Consider the following 17,324-nt stretch of genomic DNA (forward strand, 5'->3'; position numbering starts at 1 on the left):
CTAGTTATAAATAACATAACATATGTTAATTTAAACACTGCAGATTCATATGACTATATAGTAGCTGTGTATTTGTTAAAAAGAAACTTTAAAATAATCTGTTTGATAGTGCAATGAAACTCTTTAGCCAGCAAAATATAAATTCCTGCCTCTTGCTTACAGACGTAAGTTTCATTTCACTATCATTTTCTTTTTAATAAACACGTTCATCTGAAGTTTCTTCGTAACATAATTATAAATATTTCACAGTCAAACATGAACTGATTTATAGAAGTAGGAATTGGCGTAAACATCTGCAATTTAATAATATCAAAGAAAGCTGTTGCTGAAATAAATGCTAACATAGAATTCGATCAGATATCGCTCCTGCGAGCGGATCATCTTTCGTTAACATCGCCGACGCCAAAGGGGCCACGCGGATTATTACTTTCGATTTTCATCGAGAGGTCAGCTCCGCGTTTCCTCTTCAAAGAAAGGCCGGAGAAAATGCGGCGATTCTCGATGAGACTGCCCATTACCTGTAGTCCTGTCGCACAAAGGTAACCCACCGTCCCCTCCGGTCTCATTCTGTCCCCTTTTGTTGGGAATTTCAATTGGTAAAGCGCTGCGCTAAGAGGCTCCTACAGTTTTCCTTACGGCCGCGTCGTCGGAGACAAAACGGACCCGGCTAACGGGAATTAGGTCAGTTGATTAAAAAAGAGGGAAGGAACCGAAGAGGAGAAGAAAGAAAAAAAGGAAGACGTACACACAGAGCGAATAAACGGGGAGCGTGACTATTCATACATGTGGCCGGGGTATATAAAGTTCGATCGTTCGGCTTACATATGCAGATCTGTTGAGTTTTGCTACGATTCTATGACCCAAATCCGACGAATGAATTTGTATTTCCACGCGACGATCAAACCTGCGTGTTTCGGTTGCTTTCCGCGGACCCGCGGTGAATCTAGTGGTCGACCAATTCAATAACCTACTCGTTAATTCCAATATGTATGTATAGGTCGGTGTTGATTTTTAAAGTTTGAATCGCGACTTTCGCACATATTGAGCTGTCAGAGTTTTCTCCAACATGTTACCAAGTGCCACGTTGTATGAAATGTACGTCGAAGTAACGTGCAATTCGAACTAATAAAGGCAATTTCGAATTTATTTCACGCAATAAGAATGAACAAAACTGTTTGGTCGATGTGGCAATTTTATACTGCCGATGATAAAAGAAAAACCTTTATTCGATATTGATATATTGCTACTTTATAAAACAAAGTGACGTTTACTTTATATTAGGGGGACCGGAAAGTTATGTCGTTTGTTTACATTAAATTCAAACAGATAAATATGCGCAGAAACGACATTACTTTCTGGTCCCCCTAATATAATGTGTAAAATTTGGAGGAGATTGATGAATTTATTATTAACATCGTATTATTAATTATTATAATATATATTAATATTATTGGATTATTTTCTCTCTTTTGAATACTCAGAAGTTTTTCCTTCTAGCATATAAGTTACAAAAACGAATCGACGCCGAGAGTCTCGCCAGAGTACCATTAGATAAACAATGATTTCATATGTATATAGAACAGAGTGCTCTTTGTCTTTAGGTGACGTTTTTGGTTTCGTCTTTGTGAATAGTCTTCAGTCTCCTGGAGCAATCAGGAGAGTAAAGACGGTCCTTCCTCGTACATCAAATTAATAAACTAAAAGGGATAAGTTTAATTCACTGCGTTTTACTTTTATTTATCTACCCATTTCCAATAATATATATATATATTAATTATTATAATATATATAATTAACGTATTATTAATGATGAATTTATTATTAATTTATTATTAAACGTAAGGAGGTCTAAAAAAGTGAGTGGTATATAATGCCTTATAAAATCACACGATTAAATCTATTTAAATTTTCCATAACTTCTATAACAGTGTGTGTGCTCGAATAAAGAAATATATTCCACAATTTCCAGTGAAAGCGGCTTTACGATTTCAATAATTATAATTGAAAAAACGTGAAACCGGTTATTTGACAGGCGTTAGTGTTAAGATATTGAAAGCAGCTAATTTGTGAAAAATGTAGTAAAAGTTTCGCGTGACAATTAAGTCCTCGTTGCCCCATAATCGTCATAATTTTGTACTTCAATGAAATCAAGCAGAATATTTCAGAAAGACATTATCAAGACATCGCGCTTCCAACCAGATGTAATAAAAAGATTCTCCGAATAAAAGCGCCACTCTGAAACGTAACTGTACGTATCAAAGAACATTCATTACCTTTTCTAATCGCGCGGCTACGTTTGCAACGGAGCCCCTTTATGCAGCATAATTGCTAGACCAATTGCGGGTGTCCCTGGTGCTGTTCCTCCGAAGAAGACACGCGTTTGACCTCGGTTGACGCGAATCCGGGCTTAGCGGACCGACAATGAGCACGGACGCGCGGAGGGACCTTAACTTCCATAATTTTGCGAGTCATACGAGAGGAATTTCTCGACCGAGTGTGATGACCTGCTCGTGACCACAGTGGTATAATAATTCCTCCTGTCTTAACCATGGGACATTCAGCATGTAGATATTCGTAAAAAGCCTTGGGGTAGAGATACAGAAATTTGTAATACAAATGGGAATACTGTGTCGTTCGTTTGCTGCTATGGGAGCGCGATGTCGAATTCGCGACCTTTGAGTTATCGTCGCAGATACGCTGGTCCTTGCGGATTCATAAATTTGTGATATTATTTGACATTTTATAAAAATACCGGATGGGCCGGAATTCATAATACAATCGAGCAGAGGGTGATTCTATATGAAAAAATAAGAAACAACTTTGGTATAAGATTTTTTTGTCCGGGTCTCTGTCCTCCGGTAAAAAAAGAATAGACAACTAAATCCTTTATAAAGATGAACATACTTTAAAGTCGATTTTTACCAAATTATATTTCTTATTTTTTTCACGCAGAATAATTCCGATTCTGTATAAGAACTTCAAACACTGAAATTCTAACAATATAATTTCATGTTTACCCAGTTGCCATACTTTGTCGAAGTCGAAGACACTGATGGAGTCATTTACTAATAACCTGTTAAGTATAACACTTTTTTTTCGTTTCTTTTTATATTTTTTATATTTTATATAATTCTGTTTTCTCGTCGTAGGTATTCAAGTGAATAAATCTAAGCACGCAATGGATACAAACTTCCCTTCTCTCCTAAGAAACGATCACAATTGAAAAAGTTCTAATCCTCGTGATTGCGAAAAAAGTGACACAGCAAGAAGCTAAGCGTTATCGATCGTCGACAATAAAAATGCTGATGCAGCAGACCGAGTGATGCAGCAGAATAAAATGATAAGAAATATTACATAGAAAATGCTGATGGGAAACAAAAGCTGTTTTATGCACACATCACAAAAATGAATAGATCAAAGACAAAACTGTAAAGGCATTAGAACAATTTAAAGATATTGTTATATTATTCTTTAAACGCCTTACAATTATTAAAAGAGGAAGAACATTCTATGAAGATCATTCGACTTATATTTCTTCCAATTAACCTAGACAATTGATATTTTGCACAGAGAAACGTAGTCTATTCACAAGTATCTATCCACAAAGATGACGAATTCTGACATTGCGAAGAACACTAACCGTAATCCAACAATCGAATAGATTACACGAAAAAGAAACGAACGTTCTTTCATCGACACGAATGAGCGCGGTGTGAGAAGGAGCGACACGATAAAGTGTTAACGAGAAGGAAAGACGTGCAGTAATTGCTGCACAATAAAATAACTCGTGGGGACCATAAAGTTGTCCCTGGATAAGTACTCTTTTGACCTATAAATCGGTGGTAGCCTCCGGAGTGTCGCGGTCTCCTGAAAAATCAAACGGCCAGATTGCAGCTACCCTACTGCAGGAGGTTCGATCCATTGTGATCGAGGTCGTTTATCAAGCGCCGCTTTGAACGAGATCTCCCCGACGATAGCGAACAATCGGAAAATTTGTCGGGTCATTAGCATTGGACGACGTGGCGTCTGACGGTCTGCTGCACAGGCCAAGTCTATCTGCCATTCCACCTGCTGTCCGCGTCTGCTGATTAATGGTATCAACGGGTTGCAGCTTGCGATCGTGTTCCCCAGCCCGAGAGACGACCGCCATACCCTTCCGACGGGGAGTGTCTTTGATAACGTAAAAAAATCAGCGGCTACCAATTGATCGTCTGGATTTAATGACGATCAGTAGACGCGATTCATCTCCGATGGAAATCAATTCGAAACAGTTGCAGGAAGAACGTGAGCCTTCATAAAATGTTAAACTTAGAAGAATCGAAGAGGAAGCTTCTGGACTCTTCACGAGTTATGAAACGTACGTTGTGCTTGTACCAACTTCGTTTAGCGGAAACTTTTAATGGAATGAAAATGTTACTTTTAATCAAAGTTGATTATCTGACATGGTTCCTGAACAACAGCTTGCGATTAAAAAGCAAGAGGTTTTCTAAGTTCTACCAACGCCATTCGTAGGTCGAAGATTCGGTTTAATTATGTTCCTCCTGCGGGTTCAATTTTTTGATTAAACTGTAAAATGTGGAAAAGAGTTGGCACAGTTTTTAAGCATTCTTTGCATAATTAACACTTAGTGAATCTGTTAACTGTTGCGTCCAGAGACAAGGGCCATAAAAAGGTCCCACCATTGGGGAAACCCTCTCAGGCCCCAACAAGGGTCAAGGCAGACACCCCCCTCCAAGGGGTGATTCGTGCCTTGACCAATAATAAACAATCTACCTTCATCCACGGGTGCTCTTCCACGACTTTCCAGCGTTGGAAGAGCATTCTTGCCACCAGCATTCACCAGCGCTCGCAGAGAGTACAACACAAAAAATAAAGTTCTCTAAGACTACTAGAGACCCTTCCACGTCATTAATTTGCCGTAGGAAGCGCGAATCGAGCGTACAATAGTTCGGTCGCGCATGTACGTTAAGCGACTAACCGAACGTACGGACAAAACATTAACAATGTTCTAATATCAAACTATATCTTCTTGTTCAGAAGAGCTCACAGAATATTGTCAGACTGCGGATTTTATGCATTTATGACAAAAAACGATGGACAAAAAAAATATATTTTTATTGAATCTGCATTTTTCTTAATTAATAAGAAAACAATTTCTAATTTGCAGAAAGTTCCATTATTATCGTCGAAGCAGGAGATATCTTCGTACTCGAGAACTTGCGTTTCTTTCAAAATTGATTTTCTCGAAAGCTACACTAAGCAACAGATTGTATCGATTCCTATTCAACTCCCAAAAATCTGTTAGAAGCGCCTAAGAAAGAACTCACTGAATATAATTTATTACAAAAGTAATTTGTATGTTCGTGCAAAAGAAGTATCCTCAGAAAAAAATCCGTAAAATTGTCTCGAGAAAAACGACTTCTTCAAATCCATAAAAAAAAACACACTCGGGCAGATTCAAGTAATAGCTCCACCAAGCGAAGGGGTTGCAATAGAGCGATTATCCATTTTTTCCATCCCCTAGGTCGATCGTAATCGGAACAGGGAGAATTTAGCCGGGACCCTCGCTTGTCCGTAAATTACCGTGACGAAAGTAGCGAATTTCGTGTCGAATGGGCGAAAAGGGAGCGCGGCAAAAAGAAGAAATGCCGACGGAAGCGGCTTGTAAATATGCAGGGCGCAGTGTCCACGAGAATTCGTCAGAGAGGGCGGCTGTACACACAATCTACATGTAAATTACGGCCAATCACCGAGGGCACCGCGCGCCCCGGTTGCCCCGATAAAAATCTCTGAGAAAGCGCCGCGAACTTTTACGAGATTCCCGCCACCGGTATCGAATATCGCTCGGGGGATATCGTCGATACGGTTCCCAGGCACAGCCGGGAAATGCTATAGAGATTGAAGAGTATCGGCAGAGTATCGCGGCTGATTTTACGTATGATTGGATCGCAATATCCCGCAGCACAATGCCTGCCGTCTCCCCCGCCCGATCCAGTCTACGAATCGTTTATAAGAAAGGAAGTTTCGATACTAATAACCGTGCTCCGCGATCGACGATCATTTCGATTGCATCCGTCAGCCGAATTGCCACCGAGACGGATCCTGTCTGTATTCCGCCGAGACGAAAGTGATTCCGCTGCGATACGACATGGTCGATTTACGAATGAAAATTGGATCCTTGGCACAATGCTGTAGCCTCTAGTGTGAACAAAAATTCAGGATATCGTTGCTCGATTTTTCATCCAATTGTCTGCTGATATTGTTAATCGATAAGTGAACTTTAGAAATGTCAATATTAATTGCCGAAGATCGAGAGGCCATTAGGTTCAATTAAATATATCTCAAAGCCCAGTCACATGAGAGTCAAATAGTGATTGCGATAACTTAAATATGGAAAATTTGAACAAAATCACGTACAGTCGGTCACGAAAATATTCGGACACTTTTTAACACGGAATAAATTTTAAAACATTGGTCCAAATGACTTGAATTTTTCTTGAATGTTAATTGTTTCTTGTCTGCTCTAGTTTACTAAACAATCGCCAAAAAAATTTTAGTAGATATTAAAATTGGTTGCACTAGCAAAGATTAAAAAGATTCGTATTTTTTAATTTCTTTGATTGTGTGAATGATTAAACTTTTTAGACTTCAGACAAAATTTAAAGCATTTTTGGACGATAGATCTTTCATACAGTTTACACTAGAAAAGTTTTAGATAAGACTTTATAGGTGTAATTAGCTTGTTTCGGATACCAAATTGTGAAGATTCTTCGAACGAAAAGTGCCTGAAGATACGACGACATATTTTCATTGTCGTGCACTGTGCGGACAACAGAACTTTGAATAATGAATATTTTGACAATGCAGACTCCACTGAGCTTCATTTATTATATCATGGAACCCGCAGTTATGGGCTGCATAATCGACTACACCTTTCATCGAAGCTGATGTACCACATTCTGAACAATAATTTCTTCAACGTTGCACACGAGCTAAAAATGTCTATCCTCAGAAAGCCTCAGGATCACCAAGAACCTGCATTAATAAATCTTGCAACACGGCCACATACGAAACCGCACGCGTCGTAAACGTCGTGCGTGCGTGTGTCCACGCACATCAAGCGGACCGAGCAAACAAAGGATAGCAAAGCTGCGGTCCGAGTTGCAATGCAATAGAATTTCATTACAAGTTTCATCCGAGCCGGCGCCGCCTGCGGGAGCAATATCAACTGGCACGAACTTCCAGATGGCAGAGGCTTTAAACAGGGCTAGACCACCCCTCTTTTTACTCTCGCTGACCCAAAAGGGCAGCGACATTGTCCTTGCTCGCACCAAAGGTTAGATATTCGTATAATTCTATTGTACACGACAAAGGGACGTTTATTTTATGTGTATATTAAATTTGAAGAAGATCGATCAATTTATTGCTAAGTTATCGTACCAGCTAATTTGTTAAAAATTGTTCAATGTTTCGTGTAACAATTAGTCCCTGATGGCCAAGAATCGTCATAATTTTGTATTTCAATGAATCCGGGCACAATATTTTAGGGGAAAAAATTACAAAATGTCACGCTTCCAAATAGATTCAATAAAAAATAGATTCTTTGTCCACCGAACGATGATGCAACTTTAACCCCTTAATGCACAATTTAAAAAAAAAATCCGACCAAAAAAAATCAATTTTTTTTATCTAAGAAAATACATATTTGGACCTTAATTTCAATAAATATTTAAAAAAAAAATGCAAAAATTACTAAAAATTCAATAAAAATAGTGGATAAATAATTATAGTGAATATTGAATCGCATTGCAGATCGAATTTTGTACCCATCGTACTGTTTTTCATATATTCGAATCTGAACATTTTAGCGACATAAGTTGCGACGCCGACCGTATATATACGGGTCTGCACATTTTGGCCGGTTTTGCACGCCCGTGTTAATAGGTTTCTGCGCGTTAAGGGGTTAAAACATAAGTGTACGGATCAGAGAAATTAACGAGAATTCCTTTTACTTCCGCAGACGTCGGTTCGAAGGAAAAAAAGTTCGCCAAGCAACTAATAATATTTTCCACGAGCGGATGAGAAAAACGTCCCAGATTTCTGCTAGTCGACCAGAGATCGATAAACAAGATTCAAGACCGGGACAGTAAGTACTTCAGGAAACGTATGAGATGTTTCCGATGAAGCAGTCTGAAGAAGCTATTCGATCGCGAGGCAGAGCTAATAAATCCGGCACACTGAAAATGAGTTTCCAAGTTTCTCGATGAATATTCTTTTTCTTCGAATGAGAAATCACGTTCGAAGTCACGGGACAATTAAATGGCCCAGGAAACTTGTCTGCCTCGAAGCTACAGTTTCAAATGGGTGTCAAGTTCTGATATTCAATATTTGTTCGTACAGTTTCATCTCGAAAACGAATATTGATATAACTAGACTTTTCATAGACTTTTTTCCAAACTCGAGCAATCAAGTAAAAAACCAATTATACCGCAACTATAACAGTTTTTATGTTTCTTTTTCCACCGTTCTTATTCGACTTAATTTGTACCTTCGTTAACACTAAGATTTATTACCCGTATACGATATGTGATTCGAAATGAATTATTTGAAATAGTTATTTTTTATTTTCATTTGAAACAAAACTCGCCCAGGTCTAAAATTATGCTTAAATCTTAAAAATACTGTGGTCGATTGCAAATTATCTTATAAATAAATACACGCAGTGTGTCATCGCAAATGATCTCGATGATCTTCACAGATAAAAAATCTATACTTTCATTTCAGCGAAAAATGTCTCGAACCAGACAAGATCGATGTTTACGATGTGATCTTCCTGAAGTGTAGTCAACTCAATTTGAAGTCTATCGTCGAGCAACGAATAGTTCGTAACAATATAAAATTTAACGAAGCAGTATTTTCCGTAATTTCTTCAAATTGTATCCTGGATCAGCGAGTACCATAACCCTCGGATAAAAATAATTCGATCACGTAGCGAACTGCGTCCCCATCGCCGAACTTTCCACGTTTTCGCCCAGGGAATCGACTAGTTCGTTCGTCGAGCGACTCGAACGAGACTTTCAGTTAGTCGGCATAATCGCGCCACATCCGCGAACGGCTGCGCAGAAAATTGTATTGTTCGACTACTGTTTCGGAAGAAACAGCGAGGAACGAAAGGCTGGAAGATGTATTCGCTCAGACAAGGACTGCCTCCCGAATAATTGCGGCTGGAGGCGGCTAATAAGGCCGCGGTGTACAGAATCTTTTGTGGCCGTGCTTTCTGGGTAAAAATAAGAGCCGGATGAGATGTAAAATGGGCGGATATTAAACGGACACAAAGTCGGGCTGCGGTCTGATTTGTCCAGGTTAATGACCGGCCAGTGGATAATATTGGGACGAGGAATTAAGGTCCAGGAAGCACGACGTCCGTGGATCGTCGAACTGCTTTGAGAAGTTAAATGAAAACCTTACAGGTGCAATAAAGGTTCGAAGCGACACTCGATAGACTTGCAAGTTGACGGAACGTTATTGCAGTTTGGAGAGCATGACAATTAGCAGTACGATGGCGACCCGACTTGCAGTTTGTTCCAGAAAAGATTAGTATTTCTTTTGCGAAAAAATGGAACTCTTAATCCTCATTCGTCGTTGGTGTCAATTTGTCACTATTTTCGAGTTTCAGAATATATTATTCTACGATTTTCAGGAAATTTGATCTCAGACTTCATGACTTTTATCTTTTTTATTCTTTTAATATGAAAAATATGTATCTACTATGTTCAGTATAACGTGAAGATGTGACAATATTTGTTACGAACAGGAGCTTTCTGTGTCAATTTGACATACATGAATTTCACGAGCAGGAGAAGACATATCACTTTTAAAAAAAATATGTAAAGAGAACACTATGTAAAAAAAAATTGTTTATCTCCTACTATGTTTGATTTTGTACAATAATGTCATAAGTTGGAAAAATGAGGGTCGGATAGGGGTTAGAAGTTCATCGACAAATGGCGATAGCGCTTTGACACATATTTTAATTGCAACTTAAGTACCAAAAAAGTACTGCAATTTTTCGCCATCCAGGAACGCTTTTGTAAACAATTTTATCTGGAAGCATCACTAAAAAGCCGTACCATTTGCGTGAACGTAATGGAGAGCGCACATCAGTGTGAAATTTTAGTGACGAATAAATTAGGCGATAAGAATGTTGAAGAATTTCTTTTCACTCATCGCTGCTCTTGCGGGTGGACGGGACCGTCGAAGCGGGTCGAAAATACCCAAGAAACTCGTTAGCGTGGGTAGAGGTAGATTTAACGAGCCGTTATTAACGAAAGGGCCGAACGGTAAGTGGGCAGAATCTCAGTTAGCCGAGGTTAAATTGCCGTAGGAGGAATTCGCAAGATTTCTTCGCACTGGCATCACCATATTGTCAATGGTTCCAGCGATTTCCCTCTGGAAGTCCGTCAATGAGTCGCATGACGCGTTGTCCATGATGATGCGACGCGTTCATTAGTTCATAGCGGTGGCGTGAATGACTGATAGCTCCGCGGGAGAAAACGGGGCTCGGTAATTGTTATATGGGACGATAAATTACGTCAGCTCGAGTGACAGATAGCCATCCACGGCAGGTCCGTGGGAATCCACGCGCACCATTTCGCCTTAATTCGCCGTCAGAATTATTTCGTTACACTGGGGAGCGGCCTATTTGTCAAGTTTACGGCTCGGGTGCCCACCACCCCCGCCGCGGCACCCCTATTTACGCTACCGTCGCAATTTCGCGCAAACGGGGCGTGGGTTCAACGTTAGGGGATTAATTAAATCTGCGGAAAGGTGCGCTAATCGTCAACTGGCCAACCCGCAGCGCCGCGGCGGCCTCTCCACGTTTTATGCATTTTAATTGTTGCTCAACGTCGCCGGATATTTATTAACGGCAATAGGAGACCTTCGCGCGTTCCTCCGCGTTTGAGCGGAGTTAAATACTCCTGCACGAAAATTCTACTGTTAACGAGGCTTTAAAGTGAGAGTTAAGTGAGATAAAGAGCTCTTTCATTAACTCGACCGAGAAGCTGAATGCTTTGCCCGAATTCTTTGGCATTCCACTTCGATGCAGCGTGGACCAAACTTCACATCATCGAATCAAAATATGATATCAATCTCTCATAATCTGCAGATAAGATTATTTTGTCGAACGATTTTTGTTTTTGACACGGTCCAAAAATGTGTATAGAAACAAAACAACACGAGTTGCCATGTTTTATCTGACACAATTTCACATAATATATCTATGAAAAGCAGTTGTTGATTCTGTTTCAGTTATTACTAGACTGCGAATTTTATGGGCATTTATTATCTGCAAATTAAAAAAATATTAAAACGAATAAGAGAATTAAAAAATGTGGCTGCATTATTTCGAATCGATTAAAGTTATTACTGAAAGAAAGCTATTTAGCTCAGTTTCCATTTCTTGCAATTGATGCAGACTCTTTTCATTTTGCAGTCTAGTTATTAAATTAATTACAAAATTACATTAATTTTGTTAATTACATTAATTTAATTAATTACAAGATCCGCAGCCTAGTTATTAACACGTTCCGTGCCGAGCTTTTTTTACTCGAATCTTCACACTTTGATATTTTACTAAAACTTGATGTATTACGTGCAATTATTAATTCTCATACACATAACAACGTAACAAAAACTTATCAACGCCCATTCTTGCGGTGGAAATTGATTCTTCGGTTCTAAATTTCTTGTAAACAATTTGTTCAGTTCACTAAGTAAACATGCAAGCGTGTACCATCGATGGTACACGTGGCACGGAACGTGTTAAATTAATCACAAAATTGTTTTGGAGCTCTATCTAACGGCTAAAATGCTAAATACTCGCTAAAATAGCAATACGGGTAACGATCATTTTAAGGACTATTGCCATTAGCAATTTTCAACAGCCATACCAGGAACGTGTTAACGACGAAGCTGTTAGACAACAATACCGGTGAACGCGGAACAAGTTCAGCCATTTCGCTCGGCACAACCGTATAACTTTATCATACTCCTGAATATCATAGTCCTTCTGCGAGCCACATAGTGCCAGCTGAGCTGCATTAAACGCGTCTGCACTCGTTCCGCAGTCTGTCGTTGGACCAACGACCGTGGACGACGAGTGTCTTCGCGGAAGATCTTTGAAGTCGGTGGCTCCGCAGGAGACTTCGCTTTTGGCGCGAAGCCGACGAGCACTCTCATCATCGTCAAGTCCGCTTCCCTCACGGGGGAGAGACGAGAGCATCGCGTCAGGAACGACAAGGAATGTTGGGCACGTCGCGAGTATCGGGAAACGGGGCGTACACAGCCTGCACCGCGAGCGACTCGGATTTAATTAAAACACTGGGGAGAAGCTCCGACGAGGGCGAAGCTTCCGGCTCTGTCCTGGTTGGAAAGTTCGCCGAATGCCCGTCGTCTAGGAAGTAACTAGTGCGAATAATCTTTTTAGGAAACTTGGCTCCCGAATAATGAAATGTTATCCTCTTACCGCGGTCTGCTTGTAATGGCTAACGCAATAATGTAGAATGTTTTATTAAATCATTCATTCACAGCCGCACTTCTCCGTTTACCAACAGGATTTTGTGCAACCGAATCGAGGATCGTTTATCAATTTTAATATTAACGCTTTATTTGAATTGACATATTGGAATTCGTATTGCGTTCTGCGGTTGAAACGCTGGATGAAACAATTATTTTACGCAAGAATTTATTAAAAATTAGATTGAAAAATAAATTTAACGATATCTCTTATAGCGTATTTTTCGTGATATTTTTCTTCGACTGGACATAAAGTTCCACTCGGATTCAATGAATGTAAATGTCCATTTACAAAAACCAGCAGTTTCAAGTGGGAGCGCAAAGGGTTAACGTACTGAGATTAGGAGTGTGCAAACCCGCCCGCCCAAGTCTCGGGAACCTGAAGTTCGGAATGGGTCGGAAAGAGTCGAGCAGTACTTTAAATAAGAGCGCGTTTATTACCGGGGAATGTTAAGCAATTGTTTTCTGCATAGAACAAATCTGCATTTAACAAAAATCAAATTGTTCCACGTTTTTTATATGTTGTTATTAAGATCATTGATTGAAGATGGTCTATCTAAAACCAGTCATTGCGAAATGTTTGAAAAAGAATCAGTTTTAAATATATTTTTAAGAAACATATTTTTAACACGTTGAATGCCACGCCGGTTTTACAGAAATTGTCCGTGGCGTCACGATGAATTTTCTTTTATGTGATACATATAATGCTGAAATATTATCTGCAATAGATAAGTTACAGTGTATAACCATGTTTGACATGTTAATTGCGATAGGGGTCACTGTTTGAATTGACGATGGTAATAATACAAAATTTTAGATATTGACATTTGTTTTAAATTATACATATTTCTATCAATTTAGGCGCGCCGGTCACCGGTGGCCCCCGTAGCATTCAACGTGTTAAATGTGTCATTTAAAAAGCTGCTGGATGTATTCAGCACTAGAAACTACGCAGCAAGCATCAGTTTTTGATTTTACAACGAACCTTAATTTTGAGGATGATTTTCAGATAAATCTTATATTGTGCAAAATATACGTGAAAGTCGTTGAAATGAGATAATTGTTTTAAACAAAGTTATTAATGTTTGCGCTATCGTACACAGAACAATGACGGTAGAAGCTCAATTTCGGTAAAGAGCCGAAAAGAAAAATGCAATTTTGATTCCACAGTTTGGACCACGCAGCCGAGAAAAAAAGATTGAAATAGCAGCATGAAAACATAACCATTAAGACAATTTCAGCGATGCATAAAAGGTCAAGACGCGTCTTACGGAGGTCTTACGGAGGGACTAACACGTGTACTCGCACGTATGGACTTGACTTAAGGTATACGTAAGTACGCGTAAGCTCCGAACGTGTGAAGTTAAGGCTTCTGTGTTGTGTAAGCCGCACGCGCACTAAATTATGTAGGCCTTAGCTTAAACCGCCGCGATCCAGGGTGGGAGACAAACAATATTAATCGCAAATGGAAATGGCTATCGCGGTACGAAGTGCGCTTTATCCGAGGCTGGTAACGCCTGCGGATAAGTTCAAAGGTGCGGAATCGCATCGAAGATACGATGTGATTCGAAGGTAAAATTGAGTTCTACTAAACTGTTATTGCCGCCGTAAAGGTCGGGACGTACACATTTCTAGGGTTAATATCGAAGCGAGAGGAGACCCAATTTGCGAAACCTTGCTTCCCGGCGCGACCACCAAGTTCTGAATATTCGATAAATCCGAGTCCCGGATAGACTAGTCCTTGGCACAAGTCCTGAACCTATTACCTATGGTCGTGTAACGGAGTTACAATGTGGAGGAAGTCGCGAGAACTTAAAACGACCGAGATTCTTCCAGCAAGTTGGACCTCATACAATCCTTTTTCTGACTCTATCCTTGACCTCTTCGGCGCGAACATGTATACCACCTTGGACTTATGGAAAAAGAACGTCCTAGACCCGACGACGTCGTACATCCACGTGTACCCGTGACGCGGACACGGAATTCTTCTTTATTTTATCCTTTCCGAGACAATACGCGCGCATTCCTGCGTTTCGCTTCCACAAATGTCAAGTTCACTGTGCCGCGTCTTAAAAATTCGTGCCTATCTCAGTCCCAGAGCGGAGCTATAGCGATTCGAGCACCGAGGATCCTTCGGAAGGTCGATCAGCTTGGAATCTCTGATTGCAAAACAGGACACCGGCCAAGGGAAAATTCTCTCCACACCGAGACGTTCGAAAAACTTAATTTTCACGTCAGCGAAACGTCATTAAACTTTCTTAAATTGGATCTTTTTTTCGCGACTGCATAAGATGACATTTCGGGAACCTACACTCGCGTCGGAGAAAGTATGTTAACGCCTTCTCAAACGAAATAACTGTTTCAAAATTGAATTTCCTTCACATGTAAGTCCGACCAGTTTTTTTAGAGAATGAGAGTTTTCTAGCATTTGTTTAGATTGAATTTGATTGGGATGAGAAAAAAATTGAAAAAATGACGTTTCTTCAACTTCATAACGACGAAGGGAAACACGAAGAAATAATATCCATGTCATAGCGAAAACTGTGTACAGCATTTATTCCCGTTGCACGCGTGTGTTAGCAGCAATCCTGGGAGAGTGCAATTGAAGTCACCATCAAAGGGTTAAATGCGACAAATAAGAGAATGCATAAAGGTACGAAGAAACTACAAGAGATTACAGCTTTGAGCGTGCACTTAATTGGACGTACGTACATCGAGTCTCCGTAACAAACATTGAAGGATTAAAAATTCATATACGCAACATGCATGCAATTATGCGTATTATACGGTGAAACGATGATAATGCAACTATACTTTCATTTTAATCCAACTTTCTCTCTTGTTTCATTCATTCTCATTTTCATGAAAAGTCTTCCTGATTCTGAAATCTGCTACAACGTCGAAACGAATATTTTTGCTTCAACTATTTATTATAGGAATAAAAACTATCAAATGGTACAAAAGCAAATTCACAGAGGAAGCATCCAATAAATAAATATTAGATCGAAGAATATGTGCAAAAGGCACTAAGAATTAACCAAAATCCCGAGAAAATCTGATATAATAATCGATGAGAGCTAATAATTTATAAATAATTTATACATCATTTTTGCAAACGAAATAAAATTGTTATAGATCCTTGACAGATTCATTTACGTTCAGCGAATATGATAGTTGATCTGCGACCCTACACGTTTTCTAAGAGCAACGGCGATATAAAGTTGAAAAACCGACAGCATCGACGAGGAGAACCTGCGAAAAGGAAACGCGCGCGTTAAAGATGATCGAGGTTCGAGAATGCGCAGGCTGTTCCCTGGAAATCGGAAGACCAGCGCTCCCGAGATTTCTGGGTCATTCCCGATACATAAATGCCACTAACCGGAGGGAAGGAAACTATTAACGAAATGCATCCTCCATCAACGATCGATTGGTAACTAGGCGGAGAAGAAGCTCTGCGATTCGCTGTATTACGTCCGTGCCTGTTCCGTGAAATCCGCTCATCCATCTGCAATTAGCAATTACCATAATTCAGCCAGGAAGCTTCCTTTTCGAACTGGGAAATGGCTACAATCTCCTGCCGCAATGCACGATTATATGGGAAATGAATCGTGAGAAAAGGATCCGCGTCGGTATTGTCGCTGCTTCAACTTGAGATTAAGAAAGAAATTTCTGATGAACTGGGCGAGCACCAAACGTAAAATTACAGAACTGTTTTAATAACCTAGATAATTGCCCGAAGATTATACTCCGGGGAGTATTCAAGTAGCCGAATGAAGATCGATAGGATTTTAATCCGATGATACCGATTATAGGTAATCCTATTAACACGATTGAACGGTGTGAAATGCTTCGATATTGTTGCGAAAGAAGAGCACGACTACTTCAATTGGTGTACATTTGTCAGACAGCAAAAATAACAGATGACATCGCTTCTTAGAAATCGTTACAACAAAAATATTTCAACATTATTTGTTAATATTAGATCGTTTTGTAAATAAATTGTCAAACAGTATGTCAAATCACACAAAAATAGACTGCAATTTCACCCCTACAAGGGAAACAACAGTTCTGTGCATGTTGTAGTTGTAAATAATATTTGAAAAATTAAATTATTTTATAATAACGTTGCATCAAACAATTTGTACTAATTCTCATCAATATTCTTCTGTAGATCGAACATTCAAACAATTTTTCGAAAGAAGTATAGAATAAAGCCACTGTGTTCATAATTCATATTAATTATAAATAAATATATCAGTATTTTGTATTGAGATTTATCAGCTCAAATTAATTTTGCTGAAATTTCATCCTCGATGCGAGTTGTTTCGATCACCGTGCGTTTCTGGCACGCGATAAGCTCGCGATGTGTCGCGCTAAGTAATTCGCAAGATCTATCAATCTCCTCGCGCTTCAAACAAGCGTGAAATGATAACAATTCCGTGGAATTTCATTCCGCGAAGGAACAGCTGAACGGTTCGTGATCGCTAACAAGAACTCCGCGCGGCGTCTTCGGATTCATCGTTAAAGTCGCATCTGTAACTTAGTTTACAGCACGGCCAGTTAATTACCATTTGCCAGATATAATTAGCACGTGGATCACGTTAAAAGGTTGTGTTATTCCGATGCTGGGGCAAGACGTTCGTGTTTAATGCCTCGCCGGGCGTTGATTACGAATGAATATATTTATGGCTGGCGGAGTCTTATGCGAACGTTACGCAGCGGGCACGCAGCTTGAATAATTTTTCCGA

The 17,324-nt window shown here is 39.6% G+C and overlaps 1 protein-coding gene across 39 annotated transcripts in view; it reads right to left on the reverse strand.

Moving 5' to 3' along the window:
- Positions 1–17,324, reverse strand: part of LOC143259034 (uncharacterized) — a 448,485-nt gene that overhangs the window by 73,792 nt on the left and 357,369 nt on the right. For 3 of the 39 annotated variants that reach the window (XM_076519817.1, XM_076519812.1, XM_076519808.1), the window contains exon 1: positions 15,956–16,001. The exons of the other annotated variants lie outside the window; for them this stretch is intronic. In XM_076519817.1, coding sequence (XP_076375932.1) covers positions 15,956–15,986 — 31 coding nt within the window. In that variant the 5' untranslated portion in view covers positions 15,987–16,001. Of the gene's footprint in view, positions 1–15,955; positions 16,002–17,324 lie in introns of those variants that run through there. 39 annotated transcript variants of the gene reach the window in all.

This window comes from Megalopta genalis, chromosome 3 (assembly GCF_051020955.1).
Source record: "Megalopta genalis isolate 19385.01 chromosome 3, iyMegGena1_principal, whole genome shotgun sequence".
Lineage (NCBI taxonomy): Eukaryota > Metazoa > Arthropoda > Insecta > Hymenoptera > Halictidae > Megalopta > Megalopta genalis.